The sequence below is a fragment of the Stenella coeruleoalba genome (genome assembly GCF_951394435.1).
Source record: "Stenella coeruleoalba genome assembly, chromosome: 6".
Taxonomy (NCBI): Eukaryota; Metazoa; Chordata; class Mammalia; order Artiodactyla; family Delphinidae; genus Stenella; species Stenella coeruleoalba.
The window spans coordinates 109,329,386-109,345,940 of NC_137151.1; the positions used below are offsets into that span (position 1 = coordinate 109,329,386).

At 58.9% G+C, this 16,555-nt stretch overlaps 1 protein-coding gene across 1 annotated transcript; it reads left to right on the plus strand.

Moving 5' to 3' along the window:
• Positions 1-1,641: 1,641 nt before the first annotated feature.
• Positions 1,642-13,267, plus strand: WNT10A (Wnt family member 10A). Its single transcript, XM_079925343.1, has 4 exons — positions 1,642-2,185; positions 3,281-3,543; positions 9,579-9,958; positions 12,394-13,267. Exons 1-4 carry the CDS (start codon positions 2,073-2,075, stop codon positions 12,889-12,891), a joined length of 1,254 nt encoding a protein of 417 aa, XP_079781469.1. The 5' UTR covers positions 1,642-2,072; the 3' UTR covers positions 12,892-13,267.
• The last annotated feature ends 3,288 nt before the right edge of the window (positions 13,268-16,555 follow it).

Genomic DNA, 16,555 nt, shown 5'->3' on the forward strand with positions numbered 1-16,555 from the left:
GCCGTCCCTGTCCCTGCAGCATGGTGGGGGAGAGTGGGGAGGGGAGGGGGTGGCTGGGGTCAAACAAGGCTCTGGCTGACGCAGACTGCTTCCTGCCCCCCCGGCTGTTTTCCTGCTGTCCAGCCAGACTGCTCCCCCCACTGCCCCACCCTCACCCCCAGCAGCCTCAAGCCCTTAATTCCCGACAGCTGCAGTGGCTGCCAGCAGAGATGGGGGAAAGGAGGGGGAGTATGCCGTCAGCCTGCTGTTGCTCAGGCCGCCCCCATCACCTGACAGTCTGGGGACAAGGAAGGCCCCACCCTTCTCCTTCAACTGCCCAGGGATGGGCAATCCCGGGAATGGGCCCCTTTTGTCTCAGAGCCCAGAGGCTCTGGTAGTTTATCCTTAAACCAGGAGGGGCTCTCTTCAGAGAGAGGGGGCAGTGAGGTTGGGAGGGAGGTGTATGTGTAGAGTGGGAGGTTTGTGCCCATTTTACAGAGGAGGATGTCAAGGCCACAGTGGGAGTAGGTTTCACTATCAGGGCCCAGGTTAGAACCAGAAACAGAAGCTGGAGCCTCTGTCCCCAACCCTCTGGCTCTCAGACCCTTACCTGAGTCTAGTACACTCATCCCATATTGAGGTGAGCCCAGTGTTCAGCTGGGGTGTGAAGGCAGAAAGGGATCCCAGAGAGGAGTGGGCCTGAGCCAGGAGGCTGGTGTTGGGGAGCTCTCAGAGGACCAAGCTGGCAGGGCCAAGGTAAGACCTGGAGCATCTGTAGGCAGGGCCCAGGCGAGCAGTACGTAATGCTGGGGCCGCTGCTGCTGTGCTCTCACTGGGTTTGGTTCCAGCTCTTCCATTAACTTGCTGTGAGAACTTGAGTAAGTCATGACCCTCTCTGAGCTTCAGTATTTTCTTGTGAAATAAAAGGGGACATAATAAGATGACCTTGAAACACACTTTTAGGATTAAAAGGCTCTCTAATCCCTCCTCCTAGGGTGTGCCACCCCGGGGTGCTCTGCTCCCAGACAAACATTCACTGGTGTCCCAGTAACTTTACCTTCATTGGCTCACTGACTAGATGAGGTTGGGCCTCATTAACCGCATTTCACAGAGGCAGCGGGTGGCTCAGTGTCCAGGAGGCACCTGTTGTAGGTCACACAGCGAACAAGAGCAAGATCTAGAGGCTGCCAAACCCCTTTGTAGGATCCCACACCTGCCTCGGCAGCCAAGCCTGGGAAGTCCCTCCTGAGGTGGGGGAGGCGAGCAGAGGGCCAGCCCCTCCCTCCAGCCCCTGCAGGTGTGTATACTGGGGGGTAATGGCTCCCCAGCAGCTGCGGCTCAGCCAGGCGCACACACCTCGCAGTAACACGCACCTTCCCACACAAACCAGCGAGCCGGCTCACTGGCACCGCCCTGTGCCTGATCGCACAGACCCCAACACCTCTCCTCGCCCCCACCCTCCCCACCGCTGCTCCCGCCCCGAATCCTGAGCGGACACAGTGGCCTCGGGACGAGTACACGCCTCTACCCGCCCCCCCTCGCCCCGTCGTCATGACGTCACGTGGGGTAGAGCCCTGAGACACACTGCGGGGGGGCGGGGAGGGAGGCGGCGGAGCTCCCCGAGCCGGGACAGTCACTCACTCACTGAGCGGTGGGGCCGGGCACAGACAGCGCCGCCCCCCCACCCCCGCCCGCCTCGCACGCCCTCGGAAGCGCAGGCTCACCGCGCTGTGCTGGGGGGGGCTTCCCGGCACCCCAGCCTCTCGTCCCTCGCCCGCAGCACCTCCGGGCCCCCCCTTACCCTCGAGAGGCACCGGGAGTTGTTTCAGGGGGCCCTCGGGAAATTCCCCGAACCCCTGTGCCAGGAGGTGCCCGGTGAGCCCGCCCGCCCCCACCCCCCCGAGGGCGGTGCCCGGGGGCGCTGCCCCATGGAGCGGGGAGGCGGGCACCGTCTGCTCCCGGAGCCGTGACCCGAGTTGGAGCTGTGTGTCGCAGCCGCCCCGACCCCCGCGGATCATGCGCCGTCGCCCCTGGCTCGCCGGTCCCACCGGGCTGTGAGCCCCCCATTCCTGGCCCATCACGGCCCGCGCGCGATGGGCAGCACCCACCCTTGCCCCTGGCTGCGGCTCCGACCTCGGCCCCAGCCGCGGCCCGCGCTCTGCGCGCTCCTCTTCTTCCTACTGCTGCTGGCTGCCGCCTTGCCCAGGTGAGCCCTCACCTTATGCCCCGCCCTCCTGGAGAGCTGGGACCCTCAGCCACAGGGGCGTCTGAGCTCCTGCTGGGGCAGGGGACCCTGGAAGGAGGGAGGGACGGTGTCGCGGGAAAGTGCTGGTGACCAATGAAAGAGTACTCTCACAGGAGAGGGTTGAACTGGTGACAGAATAAGGGCAGTCCAGGGAGACAGGGCAGTGCCCAGGAGAGTGAGGGCTGCTAGAAGGGGAGGTGTGTGTTTAGGGGGAAGCAAGTGCCAACCTGGAGTCCCTGCTGTGCTGGGGGAATGCACCCCCAACCCCAGGAGTAAAACTCAAACTGCCCTGCTCCACCTTGCAGATCGCCCCCAGGTGGGGACAGGGGTTGGGGGCCAAATGAGGGTAGCCCAGGTGGGGTCAGTGAGAGATTGCAGCTAGAAGGGTTCTCAGTATGTGTGTGTGTGTGTGTGTGTGTGTGTGTGTGTGTGTGTGTGTGTGTGTGTACGTGTGTGTGTCTGTTCGTCTGTCTGTGGTCGAGTGAGCCCAGCAAGCTGTGTTGTAAACAGCAATCTGTGTGTGCACACGTGTGTGAATGCGAGGGCTCATGGATCAATGTATGTTAAGATGAACATGTGTGTGTACTTGTGAGTGTCTGTGTCTATGTGTATAACTATGTCTGATGAAGTGTACGTGTGGGTAAGTGTTCCTGCGTCTGTGTGTCTACCTCATTGTGTGCGGAAGTGTGCCTGCATGAATGTGACTGTCTGAAACATGCCGTTTGGGAGTGGTCTCCCGGAGAACACTGCATGTGAGAGCATCTATGCCTGGGGATGTACTTATGAAATACTGTGTGTGCAGGCATACCGGACGTGTGTGCATTTGCACGTAATCTGTGTGGGTGTGCAGCTAGGTGGGTCGTGTTGGAGGGGATGTTGGTGAGAAGGTCGAGGAAAGGAGAATGTTTAGGGGTATACTGATGGGCTCAGCCTTCAAAAGCAGGGGTGGGAACAGAGGAATTATGGCCTTTGGGACAGAGTGTGTATAGTTAGGTGGGGCCCTCCCAGCCCCCGAAAACACTCACCCACCCCCACCCCCACCCCACATGCCTGCAGGTCTTCACCCAATGATATTCTGGGCCTCCGCCTCCCCCAGGAGCCCGTGCTCAACGCCAACACAGTGTGCCTGACATTGCCAGGCCTAAGCAAGCGGCAGATGGAGGTGTGTGTGCGCCACCCTGACGTGGCCGCCTCGGCCATCCAGGGCATCCAGATCGCCATCCATGAGTGCCAGCACCAGTTCCGGGACCAGCGCTGGAACTGCTCTAGTCTTGAGACTCGAAACAAGATCCCCTATGAGAGTCCCATCTTCAGCAGAGGTAGCTGCCCTTCACCCTTGACCTTCTGCCCACCCCACTCAGCACTTCCACTCTGGAACCTATCTGCCAGCCGTCCCCTAACCCACTCCCTCAAGCCGGCAACCTCCCCAGGTGCTCATCTGCCAGCCGTGCCGCTCTCCTGCCTCTTTCTGCTCTGGGAAAGTCCATGAGGGTCAGACTAATGGGGTAGATGTGGCTCCAGGCTGGGCTGTGTGGGGTGAGGGCAGCAGGCTTCACGCCTGAGAATTGAACTCCTGGGTTATCTGCCCTGAGACTGACGCTGCATATCTCAGGCCCAGGAAATATCCGTATCTGTTGCCTGCCTCAATTTACCCTCTACCTAGTAAACACCATGTAGAATGGAAGCCTGGGATAAAGTACCCAGAATCAACATGAAGAGGGGTCAGGGACTTTTGTTAAATGGTGTAGTTGAGGGAAGCCTGGGCAGGTAAAACTGTACTTCTGCAGAAGCTCTTCCCAGTGGGGTTACACCACCAGCCTCTGTGTCATCCTTGCCACCCCTGAAAATCCTCTCTAAATCAGAGGCAATGGGTGTGTGCCTGCCTCCTGCCCAGCAGGCCTGACGGCCCTGGCAATTCCTCTTCCCCTCACAGCTCAGAGAAGCTGCAGCCCACTATCTGTCCCCCTCCCTGGACTTCTGGGTGACCCAGGGTCTACCCTCACAATCCCTTGAGTGGCTTGGGCTGGAGGTGACAGAAGGTTTTGTCACTCATTTCCGCTCACACCCACCTCCTGCCCTGGTATCTTAGACTTTGACTCAGGTCTTTTGGGAAAGGTGGGGGTCCTGTCTCCTGGATGGGCCTAGCTGGGTATCTCTCTCTCCCCTCAGCTGCTTGAGTGGGACAGTGTGGGGACCTGGCTCCTTGCGACTTGTACAATTCTCAGGTGACAGTAGAGGAGGAGGGGTACCCCTGTACCCTGTGGCCTTGGGGCCCAGAGGCTTCTGGGAGAGTCAGACTCTAATGTACCCGAACTTCAGAAAGAACTCAGAGTCAGGGGCCTTTCCCTTTCCACCAGGACCCCTCCTTGCATCCCCGGAGCCCCCAAGTCAGGGGCCACGCCAGCCTCCCCCAGCCCAGCCCAGCCCCGCCCCCGGCCGCCCGCCCCGCCCCCGCGCGCTTTCCCTCCTCCCGCCCCCGCGCGCCCAGGGCGCTGTTTCTCCCCGGCCGAGCCCAGCCCGACGCGTGTGGCGGCATGTAGCCGCGAACTAATCCCCGCGGGCATCGGCAGACGGCTCCCGGCCCCAGCCGCGTGCCTCTCAAAAAGGGCGCCCCCCTCCCCAGGCTGGCGCTCCCGCCCCTGAGCCCCTGAGTCCCTGAGTCCCTGAGCCCCTCCAGCCGTCTGCCCAGAGAGGCTCCCCGCGACCCCCGCCGGTCGGCCGGCCCAACTCAGGTCCGGCGCCCCGCCCCGGCCGCCCCCGCTGCCCTCTCCCTCGCGGACACGAAGTGACAGGCCACGGCATCTCTCCTGACCCGGCCGGGCCGGGCCAGCGCTCGCCGCCGCCGCCGCGCGCCCGAGCCCACTCGCTCCCCGAAGTCCGGTTCTCTTTCCAGCGCTCGGGCCCCGAGCTTGTTCCAGGTTCTGCTCACTGGGGTCTCGGGCAGGCATTGAGGTTCTCACCCCTGCCACTTCGGGTGAGGCGAGGCTAGCTCTTCATCCCTCTTCCCGGCCTCGGTGTCCCCTCTTTCCACTCTGGTCCTCCTGTCCCCTCTAGACTCTCAGGAGTCCCTATTGCTTCGCCCGGGTGAGGCCTGTTCGGGCTGGTGGAGGACACGGGGGGCTTTGAAGCTTCAGGGCGAGTTCCGAGAGGTGGAACCCTGCGGGGCTGGCGCGGTGCCAGATGCCCCCGGGTTCACCTGCAGTTTAATAAGCGGGAGGTGAGCTGGGGGGACGGGTGTGGGGAGAGGTGAGGTGTGGATGCGGGAGACTTGCCACGGCTAGCCGGCGCGGGGCAGGGCCCAGCGCCGGGAGGGGATGGGACAGTGGGTCCTAGGCTCCCGCAGGGAGGCTGGCCTCCTTCCTTTGGCCTCGGAACACCGTCCTACCTCTGTGGTTTCTGCCCCCCGCCCCCCACATTGCAACACCTCATTTCTACCTCTCATTCCTCGGAGGGGACTCTGTGCTTCTGGAAAGAAATTTCCGCTCCCTCCACCTCCCACCTCCAGGGGCCACCATTGCCGTGTCTCCCTCACTCAACACTTGTGGGATCATTTTTTTGGTCCATCTTGGCCCATCACCTCAAGGACTAGCTAAATTTGAATCCCATGGGGCCCATCTTGGTGGTAACCAGCCCCTGGACTGGATCCTTCCCCCAGTCTCCCTTATTTTCAAGCCACAGATTGTCCATCATGGGGTCAGGTGACCCCAGTTTCCCCCACGTGGACTATCAGGATGCCCACCCCCCTTCTGACCCAAGCTGCCAGTGGGGTTCTCTTAAAGGTGCACTCTGCCATGTTTAAAATTCAGAGACTGCTAGAAGGAGGTGGTCCCCCAGGTCTTCCATCTGAATGCTGTTACTGTCATCTAATTGTCCTGACACCTTCCCTGAGATGGGCTGGGCTGAAGGGATGGAGTTCTGACGTAAGAGGGAGACGGAAGTATTCTTGAGCACCTAGAGTGGGTGCCTGGGAAGCAGGACATACAATAGGGCTTTACCCAACCAAGGAGAGGGATGTGAGGGTGCTGGGCCCTGGGAGTTGGGGCACAGAGAGAGGGGCCTCTAGCGGGGCTAGAAACAGTCCTAAATAAGCTGTGAGAGGACCCCCCAGCCCAGGCACAGCTATGACCTAAGTGCCGAGGGCAGTGGTATCCCCAGCTTTCTGTTCTGAGGATCCACAGGGTTGGTGCCTCGATGGGTGAGATGCTGGACAAACAACGGCTACAGGGGAGCTCTTCATTGTGAGGACTAGAGAACCCCTCCATCTCTTACTCAGGATGCGGGGATCAGAGGGACATTTGGGGAAGGGGCTACTTTGGGCTGGGCTTGGGCACTGGAGTGAGAGGGGATGAGAGGACAGGGAGAGGCTTGGTGGAAGGGAGTGAGTAGGTTCACACAGCGGGCACTGGAGCACTCATGAAGTTTGGGTACTGCCCTCTCTAAGGCCCAGGCCCATTGAGAATGGATGGAAAGAGGGGGTTGCGGCTCTGCAGTAAGCCAGGCTCCCAGCCCAGGGGAACCCAACAATTTGAGTCCATCCTCTGCTCTCCAAGGCCCTGGCTCTTTCATCTCCCACCTCCCTTTTACATTTATCCTCAGGGAGTCTTTGTTTTATGCCTAGGTCTCCAGGCTTGGGGTATGTGGTGGTACTCAGATGGGGAGACTGAGGCACAGGCAATTCTATCCCAGGATTACTTAAGGTCCTATTATTCTCGTGGCACCCAATAAATTAGCCAAAACATATTAAGTACTTGCTGTGTGCTTGGCACTGTTCTAAAGCACTTTATCTGTACTTTAGTATCCTCAAACAATCCCCGTGCAGTAGGTCCTATCATTATCTTCATTTCCAAATGAAGCTAAGAGAGGTTGGTTAACTTGCCATTAGTCACACAGCTTGTATGTGAGCTGTAGAGCCAGGACTCAAATGCAGGCCAGCTGTCTTTAGAGAATGCCCTCAACCCCCTGCATACTGCCTCCCAAGCTACAAGGCCACCATGATTTCCTCCCGTGTGCCCAGAGGTGAACTGGTGCAATGGAGGAGTAATCCAAGAAATGGAACTGATATGCACGCGCGCACACAACACACACACAAACACCTACCCGTGTTTGTGCAAACATGTGGCTACGTTCAGTGTCACCCCTAAGTGTTCCCACGTGCACACAACCCTCTCTCTCTCCCCAGCCCAGGCACATGAGCACGCACAGATTATTTGTGCACAGATTATTTGCACGGACGGAATGGAGACCAGACCTCTCCCCTCTCCTCCCTCTTTGACTTGAATGGGCAGGGCTCAAGCTTCTCTATCCCCTCCTAGCTCCCACTGGCTCGGGAATCCTCTCTCTTCCACACTTCCCTGCCCTCCAAACCTCCTCCCCCAGCCCCTTCCTGGCCGTTGGCTTCTTCCTGTAGCAGCAGCTGACTCCACTTAGATGCTGGCAGTCCCTGTCCCAGATCAAAGGCAGGGCGGCTAATTGTGCGTCTTAAGGAGCCCCCCACCCCCAGTGCTCCGGGCAGCCCAGCTGGCCAAGGCCCCTCCCCTCTCCCTCTCCAGCTGGCCAGATGGCACAGTGCCTGCATCTGCCCCAGACAGTCGGGGCCAGGACTGAAACTGGGGCCCTGAATAGGAGCGGGGGGCAGACCCAATGGGCTGGACTTCTCTGAGGCCTGAACGCCTGGATCAGAGGATGACCACACAAGCCCTGCCCAGTCACTCCTTCAGTGGCTGTGACAGCTGCCAGAGGCCATTAGGATGGTGTCTTTAGCTGCCTGGGGTAGGTAGGGGTGTTCTCTGTAGGCTGTGGGCTTTCTCCAGATTCCTCTAGGCCTGCCCTTGAATGTAACAGAGCCTGGAAAATGGTGTTTGGGTTGGCCCAGCACATTCCCCTGGACCAGCATCTTGCTCTTTCCTGGTGCCATGCATAGACAGGGCCATAGGACTGGGAAGTGGGCTACCTGGGTTTCTTACTCAGCAGCTTGTCTTCCCCAGAGCCAATGTCCTTCAGCAGAAGGTGGCCAGGCCTGCTGGGAGAACTGGGGCTGTGTCCAGCTCCATAACTCCTGCAGCCTCGGGCATCTCTCCTGGTTGGCTCTCTGGGATCAGTGAGGCCTCCAAGTCCTCCCAGTCTTTGGAACTGATGTAGAAGGACCCAATTTTGTTTTGTTTTGTTTTTCTGAATCTCTGGCCTCTACCAAGCCATCAGCCTCCAGATGGGTTCTGGGCTCCCCCACAGGTGTCTATGGCACAGGTGGATTCTTCTCCTAGTGTGGGAGCTGTTATGACCCTTAGTTTCTCCCACTGCTTGAACTCTCTCAGGTTCAGAGGCTGGTCAGTAACCAGTACCAGAACCTGCCCCTCGCCGGTCCTTTCTCAGATGCAGAATAAGGAAGAAGCAGCTTGCAGGTCCCAGAGCCCTACCCTTCCCCGCAAGTAGGCCTCCCCCTGCCACAGGCCCAGAGGATGGCTCAGGCTTGGGAACACCAAGGAGGAAAGCAGTGTAGACAAGTCCTGGACTCCTGAGAGTGGCTCATCAGGGAGTCTTTGCACCCCTAAGCATCTCAGGAAGGCATCTACCTTAGCTAACCGTTCCTTCTCAGTGTTCAAAACCGCTATGTGATTAACCCTGAGCAGGCGGTGGGCTCACCTCCAGCATCCTTCAAACAACCTCTTCAGCTGACCTCGACCGACGACAAGCTGGTCGGTGGCTGGTGGCTGGGCGATGCCCTTTTCCGAGGAGAACTTCTAGGATGTCCAGACAGGCAAAGGGGAAGTTCTGCTGGCTCTTTTGTTTGCCTCTCGCACGTGGCCATCAGACAGTGTTCTTTGATGGGCCTAAGGGGGTGGCTGCAGGCAGGAGATCTTGGGGCCGGGAACTTTAGGACACCTTCTCCTCTTACTTACCCTTCTGCCCATTAACATCTCCTGGGGCCCTGAATTCCATCACTGGTAATATTTTTTAGGTTAAAATTTGCCTTCTTTCTGCAGGCTTATCTTAAAATTGCAGATATCACATGAGAGGTAGTAGCTTAAGTCCCTGATGGTTAAAAAAAAAAATTAATGTTTACTAGATACTTTCTGTCCGGCAGGAGAGATGTAGTCTCAATTCTGAACTTGCTAAGAGTGAAGCAAGGGAAAGGAGTTCAAAACGGAGGGCTGTGGGAGAGACCTCTCCCATTCCATTGTGTGCAGAACTTCCGGTGTGATTTCTGCCCCTCTTTGAATCTATGCCCTTGTACCAGATTCTCCCCCAACACTGGGCCTCTACTTCCTCTCAGTATGGTGAGAAGGTTGGGCAGGGAGGGCAGAGGGATGGGATGTGGAGGCTCCTCAAAGGCTGTTTCCTGTGTCTCTCTGCGCAGGTTTCCGAGAGAGTGCCTTCGCCTACGCCATCTCGGCAGCCGGCGTGGTGCACGCGGTATCCAACGCCTGCGCCCTGGGCAAGCTGAGGGCCTGTGGCTGTGACGCGTCTCGGCGCGGGGACGAGGAGGCCTTCCGTCGGAAGTTGCACCGCCTGCAGCTGGAGGCGCTGCAGCGCGGTAAGGGCCTGAGCCACGGAGTTCCCGAGCACCCTGTCCTGCCTTCTGCCAGCCCAGGCCTGCAGGACTCCTGGGAGTGGGGCGGCTGCAGCCCCGACGTGGGTTTCGGAGAGCGCTTCTCTAAAGACTTTCTGGACTCCCGGGAGCCTCACAGAGACATCCATGCGCGCATGAGGCTCCACAACAACCGAGTGGGGCGGCAGGTGAGAACCCCATCCCTCTGGGCCTGCTCCAGACCCCTCTGCCTAGGCCCCTCCCCTCCCCCAGGCTTATGTCTCCTCTGGGGACCACACCACTCTCCCTAATTCAGCAGCTTTCTCATTGCCCCCTCCTAATTCAGTCATCAGATGTGTTTTGGATAACTACTGTGTGCCAGGCGCTGGACTAGGCCTGGGAATATGGGGATAAAACAACCCCTGCCCTGGGATAGCTCCCCTTCCACTGAGCAGCCTGCTTCTCCCATCTCCTGCTGTGAGTAGTGGGGAGAGCTCTGGGCTGCAGTCAGGACCTCAGAGTCTAGGCCCACCTTTGCAAGTCTGTCGCTCCCCCTGTAAAATGAGAAGGTTGAACTGCATCATCCATAAGGCTCCCCAGCATAAATGTTCCATGATTCGGTGCTTTCCTATGCTGGGACCCCCCTCCTCTCCCAGGCTTTCTGTGCAGAAAGAGGGATTCCTGCAAAGGGAGATCCCTAGGGGCCACTGTGGTACTGTGTTATGTTGTCGTCCTCCTTTCTCCCCCCACCCCCCAATGTTCATACTACCTCAAAGGTCATTTATTTGAGAGAGAGAGAAGAAGAAGAAGGAGAGGGAGAGGGAGAGGAAGAAGAAGAGGAGGAGGAGAGGAAGGAAGGAAGGAAGGGAGGGAGGGAGGAAAGAAAGAAAGGGGAAGTAATAATATCCTGCATTTAATTTATTGAGTGCTTACTCTGTGTTAGGCACTGCCTGGAGCATTTTACTACATCCTATTTCACCCTTACACCTACCCATGAGGGTTCTATTATTAGCCTCATGTTCAGATATGGAAAGTAAGGCACAGATAGACTAAGAAGCTTGACGAAGGTGATGCAACAAGTGAGAAAGTGGCAGAGGCAGGATCCATCCCCAGGCAGTTGAGCCCTGAGCCCTTTTGTTCTATAGTGTAGTCTACACCAAGTTGCCTCTCTGGCCCTCAGCACCTTCTTTTCCTGGCTCTTCCACCCCGTCCCTTCTCTTGGCCCTGCCCAGCCTGCTCAGGCCTTGTTTCTGGCTTCCCCTCACTCTAGCTGGCACTTTCTCCATCTCACTCCCCTCTCTCCTGGCTTCTCAGCCCAGGCCAGTTCACCTTCTTCTTCCACAAAGACTGGAGCTGATTCAGCTCTTCCATCATGACCGAGAGGTGACGTAAACTGAGGCATAGCCACCCTCAGGTCACGTCCAGCTCCCACCCAGTCCTGTCCGGTCCGTGCAGCTCTTTTCCCAAGCTTTGATACCATCCTAGCCCATAGCAGCAGTGCCTCCTCCTCCTTGTTAAACTGGTTAATTAATGGCTGCTGCCTGTGGGAAGCAGATGTTCTGGAGCTGTTGGCCAGGGGAGGCACGGGGCTGCTTTCCACGTGGTGCTGACACCACAGGCTGCACATACAAGCTGCAGAGCCCTTTAAGACTTGGAGGAACGGGGTCCCTCTCTTATGGCCCTACTGCCCAGGTTTGGGGGACCCAGGTCATTTTTTGGATGGGGGGCAGCGGGGGGAGGAGGATGTGGCCAGTTTCCTCTGGGGTCTCTGGTGAGGATGATGTGAAGGCGCTCTTTGGGAGGAGGCTCCGGAGAGCAGCCTGAGAGCTGGGCAGGGGCTGGGTACGTTGTATTCCTGTAACTAGCTCCCTTGGAGGCCTGGAAAACTCTCTCCGCTTTCATTGCCCTGGGGGTCTGGCTCTTTGGGTTCCCTTTGGTTCTGTACTCAGGTAGGGCCGTTGGTCCCTGTTGGTGCTCACTGTTTCCCAGGAGGAATGGTGGCTCTCAGCACTGGGCAGAATAAGCACCAGACAGTAGAATGGGAGAATGGGAGGGGGCGGGGGGGAGGGGGAGGAGGGGGTGTCTTCCCAGCCCCTGGCCCCTCTCCTTAGGCTCCCTGAAAAGTGCTGCAGGGCCCAGAGGAGTTAAGGTGCTTTTTCAGCCTCCCCACAGCCTCCGCTCACTGCCTGGAGTGAGGCCAGAGGCTTTGGGGCTGGGATGTAGTGGGGCCAGCACACCCCAGCTCCTGGTCCTGCGGGTTGGAAGGAGAGGGAATTTCCCTGAGGATCTGGGGTCCCCCCTCAGGAAGCAAGAGCCTAGAGCCCCAAGGGCCCCCCTGCAGCTGCTGGGAAAGGCGGGGGGTGGGGGGAGAGGAGGGGAAGCAGGAAGGAGGGAATTCCCCCAGGGTCTGGCCGGGTGGGAGGCGGATGCGAGAGCAGCAGAAAGGTAGGCAGAACTCTTCTCCTGGCCGCCTGGTTTAGGAGCTGTGCCACCCACCCACCCACCTGGGGCCTCAGCTTTTGCCTCCGTTCAATGGGGGTTGGTTTCCAGAGCCTCTGAGAGTCTCGAGGGCCGGTGTCTGCGACGGGAGGAGGCCAGTGGGGCTGGCCGCGGGCGTCACCCCTCCCCGTGCCTCCCTCTGCAGGCGGTGATGGAGAATATGCGGCGGAAGTGCAAGTGCCACGGCACGTCAGGCAGCTGCCAGCTCAAGACGTGCTGGCAGGTGACGCCGGAGTTCCGCGCTGTAGGGGCACTGCTACGTAGCCGCTTCCACCGCGCCACGCTCATCCGGCCGCACAACCGCAACGGCGGCCAGCTGGAGCCGGGCCCCGCGGGGCCACCCTCGCCAGCCCCGGACATTCCGGGGCCTCGGCGCCGCGCCGGCACCGCCGACCTGGTCTACTTCGAGAAGTCGCCCGACTTCTGCGAGCGCGAGCCGCGCCTGGACTCGGCGGGCACCGTGGGCCGCCTGTGCAACAAGAGCAGCGTGGGCCCGGACGGCTGCGGCAGCATGTGCTGCGGCCGCGGCCACAACATCCTACGCCAGACGCGCAGCGAGCGCTGTCACTGCCGCTTCCACTGGTGCTGCTTCGTGGTCTGCGAGGAGTGCCGCATCACCGAGTGGGTCAGCGTGTGCAAGTGAGCGGACGGCTCGCCTCCCTGTGCCTGGTCCTCTGCAGCTTGCGATGTTGTCCGGGCAGCGTCGCCTTGGTTCCTGGGAGTGGAGGATGGACCACAAAATCTTACAGGAACCTCCCAGCTCTGAGGTCGTCAAGACGGCAATCACGGGACAGTTCAGGCCCGCTCAGACCCCCTGCTCACTTCTGTGGCCTCCAGGACCGGTTTGCCTCCCGGGTCTCTGACCCAAGCTCAGACAGTTCCGTTGGGCTGGCGGTTGCCCCACACTCTAGGGCAGTGTCAGCCAGGCATCCTCTGGGCCTGCCTCCTTTTATCTCTTCACCCCTACCCCTGGAGGGGGAGGGAATGAATGGAAGCTGATGGGGAGGGGGAGGAGGATTAAAAAGAAGAAATGGACATCACTGAGCTGAAGTGAGTCTGCGGAGGCCTCAGACACCCTCCCCCACTGGCCTCTGTCCCTCATCATTTAACAAATATTTATTTTTGCACTCTTTGTGGCCTGGCACTCTGTGGGGGACGAGAGGTGCTGGGGATACAGATGTGAATGCGAGATACAAGACCTGCTCTCTTGGAGTTTACATTCGGGCTGGGGAAGATGAACAGTAAACAAGAAAACACACAAACAAGATCATTTCAGACAATGCTATGTGCTGTGAAGAAAATAAAGCAAAGTGCTGGATGTAGAGTGATGTGTGGGGAGTGGGGCCCCTCTAGATAAAGCTACTGGTTGGGGAAGACCTCATGCTGAGACTGCATGAGGAGGAGAGCCATGCGCAAATTGAGGGGAAGGGCTTTTCAGGCAGAGGCCGTGTGAATGCAAAAGCTCTGAGGACAGAAAGATCTCAGGAGGAGCAGCAAAGAGGCCAGTGTGGTTGGAGTGAAGAAATCAAGGGACAGATTAACAGCAGAGGAGCTGCTGGAGGGGGTGGGGGATGGGGAATGGTCACATTATGCATCCTTCCAGGCCAAGGTAAGGGATTTTATGTAAGAGGAATGGGAACCTTCAGAGGGTCTTAGGCAGGCAAATGTCATGGTCTGATTCCCACACTGCTTGCTGTCTGGGGAACTGAAAGGCAGGGGACAAGTTGACAGCAGGCGGCCAGTTAGGAGACTACAGCCATCTTCCAAACCAGAGATGAGGCCTGGGCTAGATGGAGGCAGTGGGGAAGTTGGCAAGGAGCTGGATCAGGAGCCCTGGATGCCAGAGCTCCAGCTGTCCACCTTGTGCCTGAGCCCTCTGCCACAAGCCAGGACGAGTGTCGGCCAGTAGCACCCGTCAGCAGAGACAGGAGGTACTCTGAGAGGAGTAATCCTGGGCAAGACCCAGCTCAACCCAGCCAGCCCAGCGCCCCAGGGAGCAGGTGGGGCTAGGAGGTGCGGCCTGGAGAAGGGTGGCAGGGGAGGGCCAGGAGACTCGCTGTCTGGATTCTGGTCTCTCCGAGTCCAGGCAGGGGAGGCGGGGTATGTAAGTAAGGCTGGGGGTGGGGGGATATCCTTCCTGGGTCTCTTGTGCCCCCAGATCCCCAGCTCAGGATGTCCCTTGGCAGGTCAGCCAGCCCCCCCTCCATACCCCCATAAGAACGCTGCTAAGCTGGCGGCCTGGGTCCAGCATTGCACTCTCCTTGGCTCTCAGATCTGATGTTTTTCCGGAACAGACCCTCAAGGAGGAGGCAGTGGAGAGGGAGGTGGGGTCAGGTTCTCGGGGAAAGAACCCTTCACCAACTTCATCCGGGCCTCCTGCTGCTCACAGTGGAGAGTCCTGTGCCTCAGTCCTGTGCCTCAGTTCACCCCAGAGTGGCACCCTTCTCGATGAACCAACCAAGGATGAAGTCTTGTTCCTTTTCCCAGTTGCCAGCCTACCTGCATCTCCATACTTCCCTGGCCCTGACCCATGTCTCCCTACCCCTGGGTAGGGCTGAGAAGGAAAGGAGGCTCTCATGGTGATGCATGCCTGCAGGCCCACCACCTGGGAGACTTGCCCTCATGTGCTTGCCCTCAGCTCCCTTCCCTCCAACTCCTGCATCCCAGCAGCTCTCAGACATGACTAAGGCAGCAGGACATTTCACATGCTCAGTTCTGCTGCCTCTGGAGAGGACAGGGTTTCTCTCCCCATCCCCCTAAAGACAGTACCACAGGCAGGCGGGTGAGAGTCCCCCAGGAGGAGGGGTGGGCAGGAGCAGCCAGACACACCTGCTTCATTCCTTTCCTCTTGTTCACCCAGGAGAAAGCTTTGGGGGCTGGGTTCGCTGCCTCCTCCCTCCCTTCCATTCAGGGTAGGAGGGAAGGGAGGGGCAATGAAGGCCTGGGGGGGTACTCCCACCCCCTGCCCAGCCCCCAGCAGTGTCCACTACAGCGTTAGCTGTGGCTTCAGCCTCCTCTGCCTTCCAGGCTTTAAGAGGACAGAGTTGGGGGGAGGAGAGACTGAAGATGAGAGACGCAGGATGAGGGTTGGGATAATGAGGTAGGAGCTGTAACACTGCAGGGCGTGCTGCCTCTAGAGGGAGGGGTGGGTTATGGGGTGGAACAGGGGACTGGACACCAGGCTGTGGGGGACATATCCCAGTCAAGTCAAATCATGGTGATCTGACACATGCTAGCTTTACCTGTAAAGGGAGAGAGGAAAAGTTGGAGAAGGAACAAATAGGGTGTTGCCCACCCCCATCCTTTCTCTGGGCCTGAAGCTGACTAGAGTCTGGACCAAAGCTGAACCCCACATTTGAAAAGGGGTGTATGGGATTTGGTTGACCCTAAAGGGAGATATGGAGGTGATAAGTGGTGGGAAAATGGGGCCCAAGAGGCCCTGGGTTTATGCACTCTGGCTACGAGTGAGGCAGAAATCAATGTGCTGGTTGGAAATAGGGGAAATGGGCTGAAATAAAGTGGGACGGTGGAAGTAAATAGGAGGAAGAACTTGCCAAGAGCTAGGAGAGGACCAAGGTTCAGATTTGGAAATAAGAAGAGAGGGTGGACCAGACTTCACTCAGAGGGGGAGGAAGCCATCCCCACCCCCAACACCTTTCACCTTGAGGGACATTGGGCCAACTCCTTGCAGGAGGAAAAAATAGCATGGAGCCTGGATGGTCCCAAAGGGAAGAAGGGAGGGAAGTAAGAGAGAATGAGGTGGTGGATAGATCAGCAGGCAGTGGTGGGTTAAAGGTCAGGGAGAGGCAGCCAGACTGGGGTGGGGATCACAACCCAGGCATCCTGCTTTTTTGTCGCCCAAGGTCCCAGGGTCAGAAAAAAGAGGGAGAGGCAAAGGTAGAGGCCTCGGCAGCTGTAGGAGGGCCAGGTGGGTGAGAAATGAGGTCAGGGGCATCCCGGCCCTCCCTCGCCTTCCTCCGAATTAATGCGCCCCCAGCTAGCCCCCGGCAGGGGGCCTTCCACGTTGGAGCTTGGCCAGGCCCTAGTCGCGGCCTCCCTCCACCCCTCCCACCCCCCCTTCTCATGTGGTTGCCGGCAGCTGCCTGCGGTCGCCCCAACTCCTGCGCTCAAGGCACGGGGACTTTCCAACAGGGGAAAAAATGACTTAATGAGAGTGGGAGCCGGGGCGGGAGGGACAGGTCCCTGTAATCACCGCTCTGCTGTGGGGCCTACGCGCCTCCGGGCCCTTCCCTGGCTTCCTGCTGCCAGCGCCCCCCTCGGGCTCTGCGGGGGGAGGGGGACGGGCT

What these genes read in the sequence shown, in the direction of transcription:
- WNT10A (XM_079925343.1), top strand. Translation starts at nt 2,073, where the DNA reads ATGGGCAGCACCCACCCTTGCCCCTGGCTGCGGCTCCGACCTCGGCCC. An exon ending in CTGGCTGCCGCCTTGCCCAG is followed by an intron (nt 2,186 to 3,280) that starts GTGAGCCCTCAC and finishes ACATGCCTGCAG; the next exon opens with GTCTTCACCCAATGATATTC. An exon ending in ACAACCGAGTGGGGCGGCAG is followed by an intron (nt 9,959 to 12,393) that starts GTGAGAACCCCA and finishes CTCCCTCTGCAG; the next exon opens with GCGGTGATGGAGAATATGCG.